This window comes from Euwallacea fornicatus, chromosome 7, assembly GCF_040115645.1.
Source record: "Euwallacea fornicatus isolate EFF26 chromosome 7, ASM4011564v1, whole genome shotgun sequence".
In the NCBI taxonomy this organism is placed as follows: Eukaryota; Metazoa; Arthropoda; class Insecta; order Coleoptera; family Curculionidae; genus Euwallacea; species Euwallacea fornicatus.
Genome location: NC_089547.1, coordinates 241,352 through 264,062, shown reverse-complemented (window position 1 = coordinate 264,062; position 22,711 = coordinate 241,352). Strand labels below are relative to the sequence as shown.

The 22,711-nt window shown below is 34.6% G+C and overlaps 2 protein-coding genes across 4 annotated transcripts in view; one reads left to right on the top strand and one right to left on the bottom strand.

Moving 5' to 3' along the window:
* The window catches only part of LOC136340127 (putative gustatory receptor 28b), a 287,924-nt gene that overhangs the window by 113,223 nt on the left and 151,990 nt on the right, over positions 1-22,711 (top strand). The window lies entirely within an intron of this gene.
* LOC136340112 (uncharacterized) overlaps positions 1-22,711 on the bottom strand; it is a 66,764-nt gene that overhangs the window by 2,411 nt on the left and 41,642 nt on the right. For both annotated transcript variants that reach the window (XM_066283888.1, XM_066283889.1), the window contains 14 exons: positions 17,293-17,516; positions 17,098-17,235; positions 12,690-12,826; positions 10,285-10,493; positions 10,059-10,225; positions 9,842-9,998; positions 9,546-9,789; positions 9,178-9,489; positions 8,826-9,122; positions 3,922-4,055; positions 3,644-3,858; positions 3,430-3,590; positions 3,143-3,376; positions 490-696 (listed from right to left, as the gene is read on the bottom strand). In XM_066283888.1, coding sequence (XP_066139985.1) covers positions 490-696; positions 3,143-3,376; positions 3,430-3,590; positions 3,644-3,858; positions 3,922-4,055; positions 8,826-9,122; positions 9,178-9,489; positions 9,546-9,789; positions 9,842-9,998; positions 10,059-10,225; positions 10,285-10,493; positions 12,690-12,826; positions 17,098-17,235; positions 17,293-17,516 — 2,836 coding nt within the window. The remainder of the gene's footprint in view (positions 1-489; positions 697-3,142; positions 3,377-3,429; positions 3,591-3,643; positions 3,859-3,921; positions 4,056-8,825; positions 9,123-9,177; positions 9,490-9,545; positions 9,790-9,841; positions 9,999-10,058; positions 10,226-10,284; positions 10,494-12,689; positions 12,827-17,097; positions 17,236-17,292; positions 17,517-22,711) is intronic.

The following is a 22,711-nucleotide window of genomic DNA, read 5'->3' as shown; positions in this document are numbered from 1 at the left end:
AGGAAAGAGGAAGGGGGAAAGCGTACGTGAAGAGTTTGAAATATTAAAATATATTTTTCGTCGACATATTATAATATTAAGAAGTTCTTTTGAAGAAGTAGAGGGATTAAACTTATAATAGAAGTGCTGTATTTTTTTGGTGTTTCGCGATGCAGTTGTCGGAAAATGTTATTATTAACAAGTGTATTAATGAGCGGTTAATAATATCCACTTTACTAACATCTCAGTAAACGCGTTAAATTGCCTCCATCCTTAATAGACGTTATTAATAGATTAATTCACTAAATGACTATTAAAATATAATAGTTACTTTAACTAATGATAGCATCTGTTAGGTATTAAATAATGCTAGCATTAATTTGATTGAACTTTTAAAACGATGATATCCCGACAAAAATGAAATCAATAGAGACTCCTTAAGTAGCTACGAATGAAACGCATAGAAACAAAATTAAACCGAAAGATAGCTACTATTCTCTACAAGCTTACCTATACTCTCTAGTAACTTCTTGAGTGGTGTTACCATGGCCTCTAGTTGTTTTTCTGGACTCGCTGGCTTGCCAGGAAGAATGCTGCTCAGTTCCTCCTTGGGGCAACTGATTGAAAGACTGCATTCGACTGCTCCTCTGGGACTTAGGGGTACCTTCTGGAGAAGTGAATTCGCTCGCTGTGTCATATCTGGAGGGTGCCACCCATCTGCAAGTTGAAATGCGTATTTTCATTTGGAGGGGCATCCAGAATCATGCAGGGTGGCGATCTTAACTGTTATTGAATTTAGAAAAATTCTGAGATTCTGAAAGAGCTGGATTGATTGCGCTAGAAATGAAGTGCCCATTGCATTTAAAAAAGTTAGCCATAATATCTAAGAAAAGAGAAATATGACAATGTTGGCATTACAGTCAAGATGTATCCGATAAAACATGAGGTGTTGTCGCCTACTGATGGGATAGTTCTGTTTTATAAAACCATTATACAAAGTATCTTTACATACATCTGAATATAGTCCAAAAAATGGAACCAAATATTAGATCCGAAAATATAGGGTGTTTCATAAACATACCGACAATGTTTCAGGGGATGTAGAGCTCATAAAAATAAGTATTTAAAATAACTAAAGGTAGATGCCAAATCGCTTATGTCCAAGATACAGGGTGTTTAATTTTTCATCATTTTGTTTTATATTTCAAAAAGAGTTTGGAATATGGACATAAAATTGTTTATTTTCATGTTCTCCACCTCTATTAAAATAAAATAAAAGTAATTTCTCCTAAATAATTCTACAAAATTGCACTTGAAAATCTATACTCGTTTTTTGATACGCACATGAACGAAAAATAGTTTTTTTTATTTAGAAAACGGTTACTTGAGTAACAAAACACTAAGAGGCATTTTTTAAATTAAAAATTTATAGAAAAAAAGGAAAAACTATTGGTATTAAAAAAAAGTCAGCGACGTATCATTTTTTTTCATCAAAAACATCCCATTGATGACCGCATAGATGCTACTGATGTAAATGGAGAAGTTCGGCATATTCAGGAACGTACACGTTTATCCCACCATAGCGTGTTCCTAATTTTATGTTTGTAAGCCAAGCTGTTTTTGAAATATTTAAAATAAAAATAAAAATGAAAAATTGAACGCCCTGTATCTTGGATACTAAACGATTTCGGACTTAACTTTATTTGTTCGAAATACTTGTTTTTATGAGGTCTATAACCCTTAAGAGTTTGTCAATATATTTATGAAACACGCTGTATAGCGAAAAGTTTATATAAATATAATATATTGAAGGATGCTTCGTTTTGGTTCTACAGAGTGTCTATTAAACATAAGATAAAAATTCGGAGAGATATGCCCTTGACTATTCTAAGGATATTTAGTCCTTGATGATTTTTGAAAAATCTCTTTATTCCAAAGATACAGAGCAACAAAAAATTTCAATAACAGCAACGTTTTATTATTTATTGTAAATACTGCATGTAAAATTTCTTAATCTGCAAGAACAGTTGAAAATGACTACCTTCAACTACGAGAAAATAATCTAATTTTCTCCTCATTTACTTCCGAACTTTTTCAAAAACACCAGGGTCGGTTTTTATTGAGTTACATCCAGCAATGATCCGATATTCTACATCTTCCTTATTTTCCGGTGGAGTATTATAAACTAATGACTTTAGATGCCCCCATAGGAAATAATCCAAGGGGTTTAAGTCCGGAGATCGAGAAGGCCATAAGTGAAGTTCATATCGATCAATTTAGCGATATCCGTATATTAATGTTAAAAAAGTAAAGGATCAGGAAGGCTTACGACAGTAAGAATGCTAGAAGTGAAACAGAAAGAGCTGAACATGAAAGAGAAAAATGTAGGTACTGACGCTGATTCTTTTTATCGATTAAATTAATTTTTCAAGAAATGGATTGGCCCAGGTGGACCTCACCGTGACTAATTGACTCGAGGTAGTCATTTTCAACAGGTTTTGCAGATTAAGAAGCTTTACATGCAATGTTTAGTAATAAAATATTGTTATTGTCGAAAACTTTTCTCGCCCCGTATATCCGAAAAAACAGGTTTTTCAAAAATCATCAAAGGGTAAATTATTCTTAGAGTAGTCCAGGAAATATTTAATGGACACCTTGTATATTTATATGAAGTTTTCGTCATCTTTTGAGTTCTAGTATACGTGGTTGAATTTATGGCACTATGTTCAGAAACACCTTGTAATTTACTTATTATATTCTATACCAACTAAATAATGTATTACATTTTTAACTCAACAACTTGACAATAGCAATACACTGAATATGGAAATTAAATTCGCATTTTTGCAAAAAATAATTTTATTTCCCTCTTATTTTCTCAGCCTAATGGCAGTAACGAAGCGTTGGTGTACCCAGTTTCACGTGAGATTCATTACCTTTATTGAATCATCAGACGTGCACCGTTAAGGGTCTTGCGTTAGTAATATTTCAGATTTCATTGCCAAGTCTCCAACAAAATGGCCCCTTTCTGCTCATAATGGAATAATATATACCTATGTTGTTTTTCCCTAGGGCGCAATGTGTTTTATTTGGCGAGACACAACAGGGGTGAACTTACACGGGTCTTTCATTATTTTGAGAATAGAACATACGAGACACTCACCTTTCAGTGAACTCACTCGCAGACCTGGCTAAACTGGGCTGGCTAAGCGATCTTGCCAAAGATCTTCCGTGTGTAGATCCTGCGTCTGAATCTTCGTAGAACCTGCTTCCTCTATCAGGATAGTAGCTCGAGGCCTCTGACTGACTGTCAAAATGGTCAGGTCTTCCAAAATCGACAGTCATCTCTGACATCGACCTCAGATCAGCTTCACTTTTACAACTCGATCTCGAAGACCTTTTACGAGACGTTAGACACATGTATGCTGGGAGTTGCACATATCTAATTACCTTCTGGGCATGGAAGGGTACACCACAGGTTCCCTGCTTAAGGTTTTGACGCTACTTCCCCCGTCTGAATCGTATTCGTACAGAGTTGGTAAACTACTTCGTCTGCTTCGATTGTCCCAGTCGTTCTTCTTCTTGTATCTTGATTTAGGCTGTTTGTCAATCTAGTAAACATTCAACCAGTGAATTAAGGAAACGGCAAGACAAATAAACTTACAGGTGTTAAGATCCTTATGATGACGTCCCATTTGGGTGGTTCGAAAAGTTTTTCGTATCTCTGATCCTTTCTGATTCGCTCGAAGTCTTCTTTAACGACTGCCTCAGTGAGGAGAGTTCGAAGAGTTGATTCGGTCGTGATTATTTGCCTCCACTTCATTTTGTCGGTTAGAGTGAGTTGAGAGTTGAACGTTTCAGCACTTTCGATTACAGGTCCTATAACATTTTTACATTAGAATTTCAAACCTTGGATAATACCAAAATCTGTTGAAGTTTTACCCTCCTCTTCCTGTTCTGTAGGCTGCAACACTCTAATTAGCACATTCCAATTCGGTACTTCTTGGTTTTCCAATGGTACGTTGAATGTTGAGAGGTAGGAATCTTCAGTCTCTTCAACAGAGTGGATGTTTTCTCTGCAAATTAAAAAATATGTCGGTTGTCTCATAATAAATGGGCAAAGCCGTAATTCGGCTAATTGCGAGCGGATTTTGACGGGCTAAAAAGTAAATAAAATTATATTATTCACACTACTAATAAGCGCCAATGTTAAGAATTATACAAATATCCCTGAAATTAATAAACAGAGTGACAATCGATTTATTCAAACATAATTTAGTTAGGGATAATTTAAGAACTCCTCTTGAACGTATTTAGTTAGCCAGTCATAATGCAATCAATTTTGTTTAGGTTTAGTCTAGGCGATACCCTGAGGTTCTAATTTATTATTCTGGGAATATTTCGAACCCTTTGTTAGTTTTCATTAAGGAACGACTCGGATGGACTTTGAAAAGAGAGCAGTTAGGTTTGAGACTTGAACATGAAGATCATGCATCGCAGCTCAGATGCTAACTCACAACTTACAGTAGGTCAAAAAAGTATTCACACACTACCGAAAATGAACATTTGTAACTTTAAACACCAATACAATGAAATCATTAATATTTTGTGGGATAACCCTTAACATCAATCACAGCTTGCAAACGACGATTCATTGATTCCACCAAATTACAAGTAATACTTTCAGGTAATTTGGACCATTTGTTTAAGATAATATTTTTTAGTTGTTCTTTACTTGAAATTTCCATTTTCTTAATCTGCCTTTCAAAATGTTCCCATAAATGCTCAATAGGATTGAGATCGGGATATTGGGGAGGTGTTTTCAATAAATGAGGAGTGTTCTATAGCAACCATTCCTGAACTAATTTCGATTAATGCTTCGGATCATTGTCTTGCCGGAAGTAGAATCCTTCACCTAGTCCAAGCTTTTCAGCACTGTTTTTTAAATTGGCCTCCAAGATATCTTTATACATGAATCTATCTATGTTTCCTTCAATAAAAGCCAAATTACCCACACCATTTGCTGCCATACATCCCCAGATCATTATGTTTCCACCGCCATGTTTAACTGTCGCTTTCAAATTGCACTTCTTCAATCTTTCACCAGGTTTTCTCCATACCATCTTGGCGCCATCTGATCCGAATATGTTCAATTTACTCTCATCAGAGAATATCACTTGTTTCCAAAACTCCATTGGCTTATTAATATGTTCTAAAGCGAACGCAACTTTTTTCTTTCTATTCACTTTATTTATCCATGGCTTTTTGGTTGCTCTTCTCCCATGGAATCCCATTCTCCTCCTCTCCATGTGATACCTAATAGTTTCAGGATGGATTTGTTGTCCAGTGGTCTCTTCTAGTTGTGAAGCGAGGCATGGTGCGCTTACACTGGAATTCTTTTTAATTTGATGAAGAATGTGGTTCTCATTTCGTTGAGTTATTTTTTTTGGCCTTCCACAACGTCTTAAATTTGCCACCGACCCAGTTAATTTATATTTTTTTATTAAGTACTGAATAGTAAGATAGCTTATTCCAACAGATTTTCCTATTTTTCTATAAGATTTTCCTTCCTGATGATATTTGATTATTAACTTTTTGATATGTCCACTAATTTCTTTTCCTCTTCGGCCCATAGTTATTATTTTTAAATTCACTTTGCACTAACTTGGTTTAAAATGAACTAGTAAATACTTATCGCAAATAAATGGAATTTATATACAAGAAACTTAATAAAAAAAGGACCAGAATGTTTGTGTATGAATACTTTTTTGGGCATACTTGAAGACATTTTCCTTTGATTTTCTTGTACAAAGAAACAGTTTTTTGATAATTTTTTTTTTAGAAATCAGTGTAATAGTGCCTTATTTGTGTGGATTAATTATTTTTTTATCTCAATTGTTTTTAAGTTAAGAAAAAAATGTAAATAAACGTCATTCGCCTGGGTGTATGAATACTTTTTTGACCTACTGTATTTATACCTGTCATTATATTGTAATCAATAAAGTTAAGTGCAATAGTGAAGATTACTATCATAAACAGTTTCTCTGAGACTGCAAAGCTCAGAGTGGTCCGCCCGTATTAATCCACTCAAATACCAACAAAGCGGTCAAGAATTTCTGCAACTTGTAGGACCAAAACAGCCAAAGTTGATTTTTTTAACACAACTTCTTCTGCTTCTAGCGTTAACTTCACAATTTTTAATAGAACTTCTTTTTTATATTTTTTGGTAGGAATTATGTTTTTCTGAATTTGATGATGTATGACAAATTAATGTTAAAACAATTGTTAAGTGAGGAAATGGTAAAAAATGATGAATATGTAACAATAAGAATTAAAATGGATATTATTTTTGACACCTTATAATGCCAGAATAAATGCCGAATGGTTCGCCCTTCGATTTCAAGAAAAATGGATAAGAACCAATAGTCTCATCTGTTCGTCAGCTCGATTATCAGATCTCGCCCCGCTGGATTTTTGGTAATGGAGCTATCTTCAAGATAAAGTCAATGTTACCCAGCCAGAAAATGTCAATATTTTAAGGCATAAAATTATAAATTCTTGTCAATAAATTGCACTAAATGTTATTATAAATGCTATGCATAGCGTAATCAGAAGATGTTAACTACCATGCCGGCTAAACGTGGGGAAATTTTTGAATTTTAAAAACCACTTCATAAATTATCGTTGACACTTCAAATATGCGAATATGTTTAAATGCCGTTAATAGTTAATAAAAAAAAAACAACAAAACATTGAATATTTTCGTGGAGGAATGCCGATAAAAAAAATGTATTTTTTTTATGGGGACATAATCGAAGAAACATTTTGGTGTTCGTAGTATGAAACAAATATTTCTCGTCTAAAAGAGCGAATAATTCAGCAGTATTTTCGTAGTTCGTTGTCAAAACGCCACGAGGCATTAATTTGTCAAATCAAATAAAGGATCTTATTGTTAAAAAATATTGCGAGAGAGTCAAGCGAATCGATATTGCAAGCCGCGAAATTCAAATAAAAGTGTTGTTTGTACACAAGCAAAATTGTATCAAGAATGAGGATCAATGGTAAGTAAACCTAAACCAGGAAGACCGAGAAAATCATCACCTGCTACAGATGAATGAGTTAGAAGGTGCTCTTTGAAAAATCCATTTTTAACTGCTATTGACGTTAAAAATGCATATCCGCATGTTTTAATTTCTATGAGAGTTATTAGACGATGCCTAAGTGAAGGGAAGTTATGTGCCACAAAACCTACTAAAAATACTTTTATTAATTAAAAAAAAATAGTGATTCTCATTTGGTTTTTACCACAGAACATAATTTTTTTTTTTTACAATGGAAACAAATGCTACAGTCGGATGAAAGCAAAAACATGTTTAGCCCTGATGGTATAGAGTGAGGAAAACGTCCCGTTTGTGAGAGATACAATTCCAAGTACTATTTAACATGAGGGTGAAAACGTTTCTGTGTGATAGTGCTTCTCTGGCCATGGGATGGAACCACTCATAAAAATAGAACGAATTAGAGATCGATATCAATATCTGGAAACTAAAAAAACACTGTTCCCATTTGACGAGAGATCCTCATCTTTACTTTGCAAATTTTAACAAGATAATGATCCAAAGCATCCTGTAAAAGTGGTCAAAAACTTTCTTGAGCCAGAACAAATGTCTGTTATAAAATGGCCAGCTCAGAACCCAGATTCGGACCCCATTGAAAACATGTGAGGAATGATTAGGACGCGAAGTCAGACGTAAACACTCGGAAAAATTTATAAATAAGGATCGATTGTTTGCTGCTTTATCACAATCTTTGTGTGAAATTTCGGAAAACAAAATCAGGTCTTTGTTGGAGTCAATGTTCCGAAGATGTGCAGAGGTGGTACAGAACAAACGAGTTGCCAAATATTAAAGGAAATTTATGTTTTGGCTAATTTTCATTAAAGTTTCTCCACTTAGGGCATCTAAAAAAATAAATTAACATATTTTATATTAAAAAAAAACTTTCGTTTGTTTATATATTTATTTGTGCATTATCTAATTTAAGGATTAATCTGCATACTCATAAAAAAATTTTATTAACAAATTTTATGCACAATCGCAAGCAGGAAAGAAAGTTCAAGTTTCCCCATTTTTAGCGGGTACTCTAAAAGTACAATATAGTGGTTGGTCAATGCTATGAACTATATCTTTAAAAATAATTTTTGTGAAAACTATGGATAAATACATGGTTAAAGCAAAAGAAAAATCCTATTTGTAATATTCAAGACAATGCATTAGTGCTCAAAGAATTAAAGTTTTTGAATATTTTCCAATTAATAATTGTTTTAACCTTAACTTGTCACACTGTCAATCTGTCATATCTGTCAAATTAAAAAAAACTTTCTATCAAGAAATGTCAAAAACTACGGAGCTCAATTTAATATTCTGAAGTTAACACCTGAACCAGAAGAAATTGGCTTAAACAAAAATCTTTGTTGTTATTTAGCAGCCCTAACAATATCATTTTATTTGAGATTTAGTTCATCAAATTCCGTTAATAAATAACTGGATTATAGCTTCGCCGGTTCTTTATGACGTAGCCGGTATAATGTAATTTTGGAATGCCCTTGGAACGGGTCCAAAGAAAAATATAGAAAAACTGCTTAGAAGTGTTTCATACTCTCGCAACTCATAATTGTAATCTCTCTAAAAAATTGTACACATAATTTTAAAAATATCCTAAGAGAAAAATGTTTGTTAACCTTCATGTCACTATTTTGAACCAGCATTCACCACCATGAGGTACAGATTAAACGTCCCATTGTCAGTATCTGCTGGTGTAACACTTCGAGCTTAAATCTACTTTACCTTTTCCTACTATCCAAGTCCCTGGTAACCAATTGTCTGCTAGGATGGATATTGCTGACTAGCTCTGGTGCATTGAGTGGTAACTTATTATCATCTATCTGTGATTGAGGTGGTAGACTAAGAGGAGCTCTTTCCATCTTGGGCGTCAATGTCATTCCCGAAGCGGAGGAAATGTCAGAGAAGTTCTCCCATTCTGGTGGTTCCGCCTGTTGTGGGTAGTTCTTTATGGTAACATCCCATTTGGTGTTGTTTTCAACCTGAAGAGGCTTCATGCGAGTATGGAACTCTGTGATGAGTCTACCAAAAAATATAACTCGATTAAGGAATATTGCATTGTTCACTTGATGTTAACCTCTTATGTTTTTCAATATCCTCAAAAGTCTTCTTCTCGGTAATAGTTCTTAAGAACACATCGTCGACTACGTGGGATGTGATTTCAGGCTTGTGGATGGGGGCAATTGGTGGTTCAAGCTTCGCTGGTCGCTCCATTTCCATTATGTACTCCCGTTTTGGTACTATCGGGGGAGGCGGAGGAGGAACTGGAGCAATAACGATATGATGAGAATCGTCTGTGGTTTCAGTAATTGAATGTGTATCGGTAATTTCAGTGTTGAGAGAGGCTATCGAGCGAGCATCAGCCATTTCCTGTTGCTTCCTAAGAATTCTGATCGTATCTATGTTAGAACGTTATTTCCCATGTAGATTAATAGCGAAACTTACCTGTTATATGTGGGAGCTGGTTGAATGTGTTTAGGAGGAGGATGCAGCTCTGGGACATAAGTAAAGTGTGTTCTCTCGGTAATAGGTGGAGAAACTGACCGAATGCTCATATCTTCCATTTGCTCAGGAATCGTAGACAAATTTCTCTCCGTCCTTACACTTTCGCTGTCTGAGAACGAAATGCTGGACGGTGAGGGTGGTGCTCGTTTTACTCGCACTTGCACATCGAAATTTGGTTGTTCTCCTGTGAGGAAAATAAGAAAGAAATTGAAAGATCAAAGAGAAGTAACACCCACCTTTGGCAGCCATTGGCAGTCTTAAAACTGACTCAGTATTAGCGAAAGAAGCATTCTGCACATGTTGCTCTTGAGTGTGGCCATAACCTTCAGAACCGAAGAAGCTTCCATTGTCTTGGACAAAAGCTCTATTTTCGAAACTCCCAGCTGAAGACACCTTTAGGACGAAATTTAAGTTTAATTCAAGTACTATTAAGAATCGGCTAAGCGGACTTACAGGCAAAGACCTTGTCTCTTCTACTTCAGAGTGTGATTCGGATGGATAATCTGAAGGCAAAGTGTCGCTGATAAGGTTGCCTCCCTCGCTGCCCGAACTGCTTCCCGTAATCCCTACAGGGGCGTGAGCCCTAGGAATTTTCAATCCTTCAAACATGGATAGAGTACCTATAATGAATTAGGACTTAGTTCTCAAGTTTCTGGAATGAGAGTGTTGATATAGGTACCTAGAGAACTTCCGGATAGCTTGGTAATCTCGGAATCGCTACCAATGCTAGAGAAGGGTCGGATAATGGCAACGGGTCTTCTTCGTAGACAGTAATATGAACATCCTAAACCTAACAGCATTAGGGACAGAAACAGAATTCCGCAGATAATCAGCAGAATCTGGAAGCCCTTCAGCGGTGGTTCCAGGGCTACTGGAACTGGTTCTTTGCTATAGAACAAATAAAATTGTTTTTTCTCTGTCAGAGTTCAAAAACAAACACCATTATTTGGAGTGTTGGGTAAAAACTACCATTTCTCATCTCTTTTTCTCAAACTCTTGAATAATAAAGGAATGACGACACATATATACAGTGCGCTTCAGAAAGCCCCCATCATTTGGGAATATGTTTTATTATTGTTAATCACGAAAATTCGATTGCAACGGAAGACGGTGTGCGTTTTTGAATTAAAAATCGTATAAAAATAAAATATAATTTGTAGTTTGAATCTTTGCCTGCGTATCTAATTAGATAGCACCTACATGTCCAAGGTGTTTGGGAGAAACGGAATACTCAAATAACAAAGACAGAGATGGAGATATAACATGCATGTCTTCTATAAACTCTACTAATGGGTGAAAAATGATAGTGGGAGCGTATGCGGATTGAATACAGATGATAGTATGAACGTACGTCTCTTAGTTGGTGATTTGTCACAATTCTAGCACGATCAAAAGCGTGACAACATATGTCAATGATGTCACTACGTTCCGTATAACTATAACCGATTTTTGTGATTTTAATTTCGTTTTTCTGGTGTTTAGTTCATAAATAAATTAATAATTTTTCTTTTCCTCATCCTTTACCTACCTTTGTTATACAAACTTTTTTATTTCAATACAAAAGCATTAAATTTTTTAAACGCCACTGGTCATATTTTTTGTTGACCTTGAATTGATTTGATGCATACTATTCGTATGTGTGACGCACATGCAAAGATTTAAACTATATACTATAGTTACCCTCGCATCACACCTCCCCGCGTAAAATTCGACATTTTTTTCTAAGAATCTCAAAAAATGGCTTAAATTTTCATTTTTCGAAATGAATATAAGGAAAAGTTTCTTAAAATTCCGCTTCACGTATACGGAGGGATTATCGTTACAAAATAAAAATTTTCACATTTTACCGTTTTTTGTATTATTTGGTGAAAAGAAAATGGTAGTGTAAAGTTACATTTATTTGTGTTAGATTGCATGCTGCTTTCTCTTGGACCATTTGACATGTTTTTGTTTTAAGAATGACTCCCAAGTAGTCAGAACAACTGTGAAATGTATTTTCGCATCAAAACGGTTGGGATAGTTTCATCGAAAAAATGCTTTTCTTCAAATACACAAATTGTACAGATCTGATTTGAAAGAAATTGATTATAGAAGATGCTAGGTAGAGTAGTATATACGGTTTGCTGATAGAATTATTTAAAAATTTTCATCCAGTAATGGCGTAACAAAAAAGTGGTTAAAATATAAAAATATAAATTTTACAATGACCTTCGGTTCAAATACGTGAAATGTGATTTTAAGCACCTTTTTCTAATAATCTTTAAAAAAAAAGAAATTTAAGGATATTTTTTGACGTTCTTAGAAAAAACAGTGAACTTTGTCAAAATTCCGAAGGCTAATGCAGACTTTCGCAAAACACACTACAAATGGCTCATTATTTACCTAGCGAGTTAATCGACCACAATGTCGTAATCATCTTTATTGTTGTTTCATTTATATTTTCCATGAAAATGTACATCGAATGAATCGTCGCCGTTAACATCATGACTCAAGAGGCGATGTCTTTCTATGTTTATGATTTAATTTACGTTTAATTTTGGTGGATTCATTTGCAGTTTTATCAAATCTAATGGTGGAGAAAGTCCTATAGACAGCGTGGTTGTACTAGTAATATAAACTTGACATTAGGATTCCGATTATGTATTTTACAGCCTGGTGTATAATATACTATTTTCTTGGCTCAGGACGGTAAATTAATAATTATTGACTGCTATTTCAATTGCAACATTGTACTTTTATTGGCCATCACATGTAAGGCTGCTTAAACGAAAGCGAACGTAAACATATTTATGGACGAGGGACTTGCGTTTCAAGAGAATATTTTTAATAGGTTTTATGTTATTTGACTCTTTGGCAGGTATAAATGCTGCAGAAAATATTTTCTTCTAATTAATACAGTAATGAGTGTAATATCGTTAGCTTTAATGCGTTATTCAATTAATATGCATATGCTGGAACTTATGACCTTCCAAGAAGTTACTGTGGAATGAGCCATAAAAATTTATGTGTATCTGAAAACGACTTTTTAGGGCAATGTCTCGCCAAACAACTTCTCGTTTTAAATCATTTTATAGTAATACTTACATGGGTAGGGGAATTGGAGGAACTGGAGCCACAGGGGGAGGATATCGGCATACTATGGTAATAATTTCATCACCATCCATTTCCAGATTTGGATGGAACCTTACTACGATGTTGTTGGTGAAAACTCGTTGAGGTTCCTGAAGCAAATCAGAATTTTTAGTATTAGGAAGGAAAAAGTGAAATTTCCCTTCTTTGCGCGAAGAAGCCATGAGTTAAGATGAATATAGATTAACGTTCGAATTAAGGGAAATCATCGACAGTTCGCCGCTTTCATGGAAATCTGTTATACACTGAGTATATAGGGTGTTGCATATCGCCGTGAAGACATTTTACAGGGCGATAGTACTCTACAAAATAACAAAAAATACTAATAGACTCATTGTCAAAAACGCAACTATTTCGATATATAGGGTGGCAAAGTTCCATTTTTTTTTTATTTTGCAGTTTTCTCACGTATGCCTTGAATATATTTTTTTAATAATTATACACATGTATATATTACATGATACCGAGTGTCCCACGATAGAGTTAATAGCAAATACCTTCCAACCCTGTAGAAATTAAAAAAAAAGTTTTAACAGAAATATGTAGGGTTGTGATAGGGCTACAAAATGAAGTGATAATAAAATATCAAGGATAGTGCATAAAGCTATGACGAAAAAAATGTGCATAATATATAGGGTGCACCATTTTTTAAATGGTGCACCCTATATATTTTTGCATACTGGAGTTTCTAGTCGAAATCTGATTTAGTATTTGATAGAAATTTGGTTTGATAGCACTGATTGATTTGATGGCATAGAAATTTGATATAATAAACACTATACTTAAAATTAATGGACTGTGAAGGGTATTTTAGTTGAGTATTTAAAAATCCGTTTTCACGCTTTCGCCCAAAAAAAAGACCCACTTAGAAAATAAATATTTAATATCATATTAGGAAAGCCACATTTAAAGAAGAAGTTCAAATTGTTTTTCTTGAAATTCTAAACATGCTTCCAAGCGTCGAAACAGTATCCCTGGTATAATACAAACTTTTCCCATCATTTCGGGCGTGGCTGTACAGCAAATGCGATCTTTCAAGTCTCTCGAATGTGATCTTTTATGTATTCTAAATTAACTTGGCGGATTCGATGAACAATTCCTTTTAAATAACCCCACAGGAAAAATCCAATAGGCATAAGTCGGGTCGTTCGGGCTGGCCAACTAATAGGATCTTTGTTCCCAATCCACCCGCGCGGAAATGTTTTATTTAAATATTGGGTCATAATTCGGGAATTACTACCTACTATATTATACAGGGTGTCCCGAAATTAAAGCACCATATTTAAACAACGTAAATTAGGTCAAAAAATAACACCAAAACTTTAAATAAAACAATGTCGGAAAATGCTTCCTTAATGAGGTATGCCTCTTTAAAGACGTAACTCTGATGATGGTAATTTTGAAATATTTCCAAAACGGTGCAAGATAACTTTATGAAATTTGGTACGATTTTATACCTTATAAGCCTCAATTGACTGATGTGGCTGAATGGAAATTATTTCGTCAGAGGCGTGCTGCACGGGTAGTGTCGGGGTTAAAAAATGCTAGATTTTTTTTATGTGCCCCATTTTTTAGTTGCTGATGCAAAATTATGAAACCATATACGCTTCCAGAAAAAAAAGACACTCTTGGTTCACGATGCTAGGACGCTTCGTTTTCGAATAAAATGAATTTAAACATTACAATGCATGACAAATACAAATGATGCTTAAAGCGATATTTTATTAAACACATCAAAACGATTAAACAATAATAAAAAACGAACAAGAAATTTAAATGACGCACTTTCAAAGTAAGTTTTCAAATAAGTTTCCGTTTTGTTGGATACACAGTCTAGATCGTTTTTTTATGCTCTGGGAGGCACGGGAAATTTGAAACGTATTTTCTTTTATTTGATTAGCAGCTAAGTTGATTCTATCCAACAGTTCTTCCCTCGTGTTTATTTCTGTGGCATAGATTATGCTACACATAAAGCCCCAAAAAAAATAATCCAGGGGATTAAGGTCAGGTGATCGAGGGGGCCAGGTTATTGGACTACCTCTTCCTATCCACCTGCCTGGAAACTTTTCATCAAGCCAATTTTTCACGTTATTTCCAAAGTGAGCTGGTGCCCCATCTTGTTGATAATACATTTGCAATCGGGTATGCAATGGTATATCTTCTAATAGGCCTGCCAGCTCATTTTGAAGAAAATGTAAATAGTGTTGTGCTGTTAACCGGTTTGGAAATACAACTGGTCCTATTAATCTATTTCCTATGATACCTGCCCAAATGTTGACAGAAAACCTATGCTGAAAATGTGTTCTCCTTACGACTTTTGGATTTTCATACTCCCAATAATGTGTGTTATGGATGTTAAATGCTTTGTCTCTCGTAAAACTAGCCTCATCAGACCACAAGATATTATGTAAAACATTTTGGTGATTCAAAACCCACTGGCAAAAATTCATCCTAACTGTAAAATCTTCCTCTCGTAAGTCTTGAACCCTTTTATAGTGAAAGGGATGCAATCCCTGCATCCGAGTCATTCTTCCTATCTAAAAATTAATATTCGAAATAACTGTTTATCTGTTGTTATTTTAACGACTGTATTTACGATCGATTTTGGTATGTTTGTAATGTTTTCAAGCGTTCTTAGAGAAATTTGAGGATTTTCTTCTATTCGATTAAGCACATCCTCGAAATCGTAATCTACTGTAGGTCTTCCTTGGCCTCGAGAACGTTGAAAAGAACCACATTCGATTAAATTTCTATGTACTCGACTAAAAACAGATCGAAAAGGTATTCTTCTTCTCGGGTACCTCCTTCTGTACTCTTCTACGGCGGCTCGCGAATTACCATTACAGAACCCATAAATAAAATGAATATCGGCAAGCTCCCTACTTGAAAATTTCTCCATTTTTCACTAACAGCTTAATAATGACACAAAGAAACTCCCCAACAGAATAAATATAAACATCAAATTGACAGTCAACATTGTTTAATATTTCGTAGCCTACTATTAAGTTTTCACAGAAAGTAAATCATTTGTATTTGTCATGCATTGTAATGTTTAAATTCATTTTATTCGAAAACGAAGCGTCCTAGCATCGTGAACCAAGAGTGTCTTTTTTTTCTGGAAGCGTATATGGTTTCATAATTTTGCATCAGCAACTAAAAAATGGGGCACATAAAAAAAATCTAGCATTTTTTAACCCCGACACTACCCGTGCAGCACGCCTCTGACGAAATAATTTCCATTCAGCCACATCAGTCAATTGAGGCTTATAAGGTATAAAATCGTACCAAATTTCATAAAGTTATCTTGCACCGTTTTGGAAATATTTCAAAATTACCATCATCAGAGTTACGTCTTTAAAGAGGCATACCTCATTAAGGAAGCATTTTCCGACATTGTTTTATTTAAAGTTTTGGTGTTATTTTTTGACCTAATTTACGTTGTTTAAATATGGTGCTTTAATTTCGGGACACCCTGTATAGGTCCTCCTATTTGTCTCATAGCATAGACTGTTTTCCAGAAAAATTAGCTTTTTTATAAACCGATACGCTATTACATGGACTTCGATATGCATCTTAATAGACATGGTAGGTATCCTTGTAATAAAAATACTTTTTATTAGCTAACAATAACAGGACTAATATTACTAAGAATTTATCACTTATTTGCAATAAATGTTGAAAATAGCTTTTACTCACCGCAATACATCCTCTAATTTGTTTGGAAAATACTGTGAAAAATCTATATTCAGAGTTCCCCCTTTAAGACGTTCTAGTCCCTTTAAGAAGCAGTTTTTGCCTTATGTTTATAAAGACTTTTTTTATTATTTTAATCTCTAAAATCACCTCCCAAAATATTTCGGCGTCATTTCCGGACACCCTGTATAAATAATATATGTATATAAATTATTTTAATAGATGTTTAAAATGGTTACGACCAGTTCCAGCATACTTGTCAGTTCGCTTGATCAATGATACATGAATAAAAGATTCTCTACTGACGACTCTACAAATATTTGGAATGTGTATTTATTATGAAGTGCTTTATATCCCGAAATAAAAGTCGCAATGTTATTTTCGTTTCGGATAAACTTGGAGTCTAAGACGAAAAGTGTCGAGGAACCAAAACATAAGTTATTTTTCTTTGTTTTGTCGCACAACATCTTTTTTTTTACTTTTGTCAATTTCCTGGGGCTGACACCGAATCCTACGTAAAAGAACTTCTCGTTCGTTAAAGGAAAACCAGTGTTTTGTTTGTCTAAACATAGAAGAACGTTATTTATTATGTCTGATTCGGTGGAATCCAGAAAACTTTGGTTTATGAAGGATAAACGATTATTGTTCCCTGAACAGTGCTATAATTTACCTGCTTGGTTCCGCATCCTTTCAGAGGCAGCTCCAGTTTGTAGCTGTGACCTCCTTTGCCTGTAACTTGGCAGGCAGAATTCCTGTCGAAATCTGCGTAAGCAATGCCATGGAAAGCGTCATTAAACTTGAGTTCAACCTTCAAATATATAACTTCTTAACAATTTTAATTCCATATTTTTAACGTGCAACTTACCAGCATTGAGCCTGCAGCGCAATTCAATGCAGCCTTAGTCCTATTGAGAAAAATTATTGGACTTAAGTCATCCAACTTGGTAACTTTGCCATCCAAAGTGGCCTCAGGGGGAAGACCTTCCCCTTGGTATTCCACATTGTTCGCCTGGTCATTGTAGGTGGACTGTCCCGTCACCAAAATAAGAACATTGGTTATGATGAAGAAAAATCGTATCGACGACATGTCTGAAATACAGATAACCGGATTGAGGTCTGCTAATAAATTATTACCCTAAATATTTAGATTTAATCGGTACCATAACGAAAGCGAAAGTATGGGTTGCCACCAAAACCCGGTCCGATGCGGGTCAGCAAATTTGTCTGGGTGCAACAACTTTCGATTTTACTTAAAACGAGTCCACCTCTGGTTCGGTAATACCACTCGGTATTCATGACAGTAAGTCCATTATAAAGCTTAATTTATTGACGTATGATAAAAGGTCTTGTTATGTAATCATTGTTTATTGCACTTGAACATTTGTTGGTCGTCTTGAAAAGGATTTTGAATTTTCGAGGCATGACGAATGATAAAAATGTTTTCAAAAATAAATTATTTAAAAAATATGTCAATAAAGTTTCGGCGTATATTTTTATTTTTCTAAATATCGTGTTTATGTCAATTTTTTGTATTGATTTTTGAAAATTGTTTTTAACTTCATTTTGTTCTTTTATTAATTAATATCAATAATACAATTATTAATACAACTTGTCTTGACTTGACTCAACACCCAGAACTTAGCAAGGGAGAGTGGGGCAAAGATAGTAATTCAATGTGACAGTTAAATAGCTAGACGAAAGATGGCACCATTAGCACTGTAGTTTCCTTCATTGCCGACGCTGACAGATAAAATTTTTAATTTATGTGCCGCAATTTGTAAAAGTTTCGACCTGATTTATGTTAATTAAATTATTCTTATATCATTTTGATAATATTAGTTGTTTTGTTTCGTACTCGATCCGGGTTACAAATTTAATAAGGCAAGTTAATTCAAATGTAAAATGGGATGCTGAACACGATTACGATATTTCTTTTCAATTAAAACATGTGTTTATTGGCCAGAATAATTAAAAATTAACAAAGTGTGATTGTGGGGCAAAGATATCAGTTAATTTTTTTTTCTGTTTTTAGTCATAATAAGAAACTTTGTCTAAAGCCATTGAGGTAGTAAAACGCGGTGATTCGATATTCAAAGCTGCAAAACAATTCAAAATTAATTATGAAACTTTACACGGACACGTCAATCGTTCTAGCATTGAAGGAAGAAGACGAACCGAACGTAAACATCTAAATAAACATGAATTAAGTAAAGTTAATCGTGTCATGAAAGCAGGATGTTTGATGCCGAAAATTGCTAAAATATTTAAGTTGAAATATCAAACACTGCGAAACATTTTGAACGTCCGATGCCAACAAAACACCATTCAGGAATGAAAACAGATTTTCATTAAAACCTAATTTCTAAAAAAAAATAAGTAAATATGTTTTAATGATTAAAAATGATCAAAAATATGTTTTTCTTTACTTTTTCTTTTTCTTACAGTATTAAAGTACGTTAATTTTCTTGAGGAGTGGAGGCAAAAATAGTAAAAAAAGTTTTTTACTTTGCCAGCCATAATGAGCTACAGGAAAATGGTTTATGGCTAAATTTTAGCTAAACGATCAAGCTACATTACAGTTATTTTAGTTTTTCCTAGCTCTCCAAATTTGCTCACTTACGTCGAAAATACCTTACTATACTAGCTTATGAACACTCCTCCGTGTGCATTTCTTGTCTTCTAAAAATGTTGTTGAAAATTTACTTCCTTTAAATTTTGTGAGAATTTGTAATTTTGTCTTACAAGAGGTTTCTACAATTTTTGACCAAATTAAAAAAAAAAACCTATTAATTGAAATGTTTTGGTTCACTTTTTTTACGTGGTCTAGGCATTTATGTAATATTCTCGGATGTTCCAAGTGGTTTAAAGCTTCATTCCCATCAAAACTCAAATCTGTGGATTTCGAGGAACTTTGTTCACATCCGTGCAAGGTGTCCATTTAACAGCTCCTCAGACTAATGTGAGTTTATTTCTGATTTCATATAAAGTCCGTTATGAGGCTAATGGAGGTAAATTTAAAAATTAGTGACAACTCTACAGGCTGTCCCAAAAATCGAGGCGTCATAAAGTGTCCCTTGTTTAAATTTGACCACCTGCATATTTTTCACCTAAGAGAATCGTCTCTTGATTCTGTGTTACTTCCGAGATTTTTTTCTACGATAATGTTTATGTTGAGCTAATGGAGTATTCGTGCCTGTTAACGTGATTCTTTGTGAGAATCGTTCTAAAAATAATCAAAATCCAACTTAAGCTACCTGAGATATAACTTTTGTGTGGGGCGTTGCAAATGCCTAAAATTTCCTTTAAAACGTCCTAGCTTCCTTGCATCTCGGGAAAAAAAATCTAGGAATTAACGCAGAATCAAGACAGGGCTCTATCACGTGAAAAACATGCAGGTAGTTCCATTTGAAAAAATAAGACTTTATGACGCCCCGCTTTCTTGCGACAGCCTGCAGGGTTCTCACTAATTTCAAAATTTACCTCTATTAGCTTCATATACATTCCTATAATTGATATTTTTATGAAGTCACAAATAAACCCATAGGAGCCTGAGGGGTGTTAAATGTACACCCTGTATATTTCTAGTCGATTTTAAGAGCCGCGTTGTAATTGAAAGGATAAACATCTATATAAAAATGATGTACGTTGCAAACTTAAATTTCAGGAAATAACATTATTTAAAGATTTATACAAATGATTAGGCCTCATTTTCTAGTCGATACCATTTAAATGTATAGATGTTTCTGGCCTACTCACCTGTTGACGTCTCTGAAGATTAAAAATTAGAATGTTATTAAATGTAAGTGCGAATTAACCTGAAGCAAACAACTTGGTTCGTTGAAAGTGCTAATTTTGATAATGCCAAGTCAACAAAAATAAGAACACTGTAAATTAAGTAGTCTTTAGAGTTGTTTTACACCAAAGAAGGAAAATCCGGGACAAGACAAGAAATACGACCAGTGGCGTATAATCAAAAAAGTTTAGATGAATCGAAACTTTTGGCACCCTGTATGCAGGTAGGTAGGGCATCACACCTTAAAACACATACGTAAGATTCTCGAACACCTGTATAATTACGGTTTTCTTTTTGACCTCATGGTAATGACAGTGCACCTATTGTAAGCCCCTGCTGCCATTTCAACACTTTAACCGCAAAATTATTTTTAAATGATCCATGTAGCTTGTGATACATTAATTCATATAGCAGTAATTTAAACTACTTGACCGGTTATAGATAAATTATGCCCGCCTTGCAAACGAGCTTTAAAATAAACCAAGGCGGTATAAAAGGATTTCGAAAAAATGTCGCAAGAGAGCTTTGTTCCAAGGCAAGCCACTGCTACTTTCTGCTTATTACCTACCGACTAAGTGTTATAAATGCTATGTGGATTTAAATGCTGTATTTGTGCGTGCAAGCTTTGAAAAATTACAATATGGAATTTGACATTTAACAATAGAAATTTATAACCGCCAAATCGAATGATGGAACGCAAATAAATAATAAAAATCGTGAATGCTTTAGTCACAAATTAAAAATCAAGGTAGTTTTACTTTCCTTAACAAATAATGCACTATTGATAACTTAAACGTGTCCCAGATACCAACCACTGTTTCGCCGTGAACGCATGGTAGTCCTCGCAAGTTGAATCATGCCTCCAAATAATATACATCGGTGCAGCGCACATGATGCACCCTGCACTCGAAGGTATGCATGGTAAGAAGGTTATGGACAACGCATTTTTTTTTTTTTTTTGAAAGTCGTTTTCTACTCTGTCCATCTAGAACTTTTCAGTGATGCAGCATTTTACTTGTACTCAATGCTGGCAGTAAATGTGTTATTTCATTGGGTCGAATAGACCATTTATTTCCTGCGAGGAACAGTTTCAGTTTGGTATTTCAAACGTTTACGTAGAAGCAGGTACAATGAATATGAAGAAATAAAATTATAAAATGGAAATTTGCGAGCAGTCTGACAGTGCTGAATAATGACTTACGTATAAAAGAAAGAGCCCTTATTTAGTGAAGGGCATAATCCTTTCGGCCAGTGAAAACCTACAACTTTTACGCAGAAATGGGATTTTTTAAATTTACATGCAAATATTGTGATATTATACCTAGTTATTTTATTAAAATCATTTACGGGCTTTGCCGATAGCAACGGGCGTTATTGTATCTTTACGGCCCATCGTTCACGGCAACGGCATGATAAAACAACGCCCGCTGGTGGAAAACGCATTATTTCTGCCATGGAAACTAAGATATACCGTTTATATGCACGGACGTAAAAGATATTGTGTTAAATTACTCTAGATAGAGTATGCTACCATGAATCTTACGTATCATATATGTAAAACCCGTAACTAGGGTAAATATGAGAATAAATGTATGTACATATTGTTGAAATAGCAGCAGTTCATTCGCTTGGGGAAAATGTTGCTTAACCTACCATACCACCGCCCACCATACCGATCGAGGAAAACTCGCTCAATAGATGGCAGTATTCCTTACATCTCGCCGGTATTGCAACGAAAGATTCGTTGAGAAACTCATCACACTTGACATTGACAGGCATTCTTGTTAACGTGTCAATATAGAGAATGTGTTAGACATGTTTCTGTACGGAAATCATCATAAGCATAAGATTAAAAACAGACAAACTCTTTAGGCCTGGTCAAATAGGCGATTTATATTTCAGCATTTAACTTCTAAATCTTTACTTCATTAACTTTTAAATTTGTAAACTGGACCGTAGGGTCAAGATAGCTCGCATAATCAGTTAGCTTAATTAAATTATTCTTCCTATTCTGCAACGCTGAGGATAACTCGCGTGCTGGACTAATTTCATTCTGTTTCTTAACCGTGCACAACTGCCTAAATTAAAACTTTTAATTTTGAAACTCATTCTTCTGAGGGAAAATTAACTTTAATTAGCTTAGCTTTGGCAGTCCTTCAAATTACTTTTCCCTAAGAGACAAAGCCTTGGAGCACCTCTAGCTTAACTACTTCGCGACTTTTGGCTATTAGCTGTTGCGGGTCACCCGTTAAAATCTTCTAACATCCCAGAAACATCGCTTTCTTAGAGAATTTAATTTAGTAAATTAATTATTCTCGCAGTTTTTAAGCTCTATACTTCGAATGGCCAGTTGGAGACTATTTTTCGCGTCGTTTCTTAATTGAGAAAAAGTCCAAAGATTCGTTGTTGTGAAGAAAAACTGGGACTTTATCCTATATGTATTTCGTTTCAAGAAGGTTAGGATGAACATTCTATTGAGAAACCCAGCCGA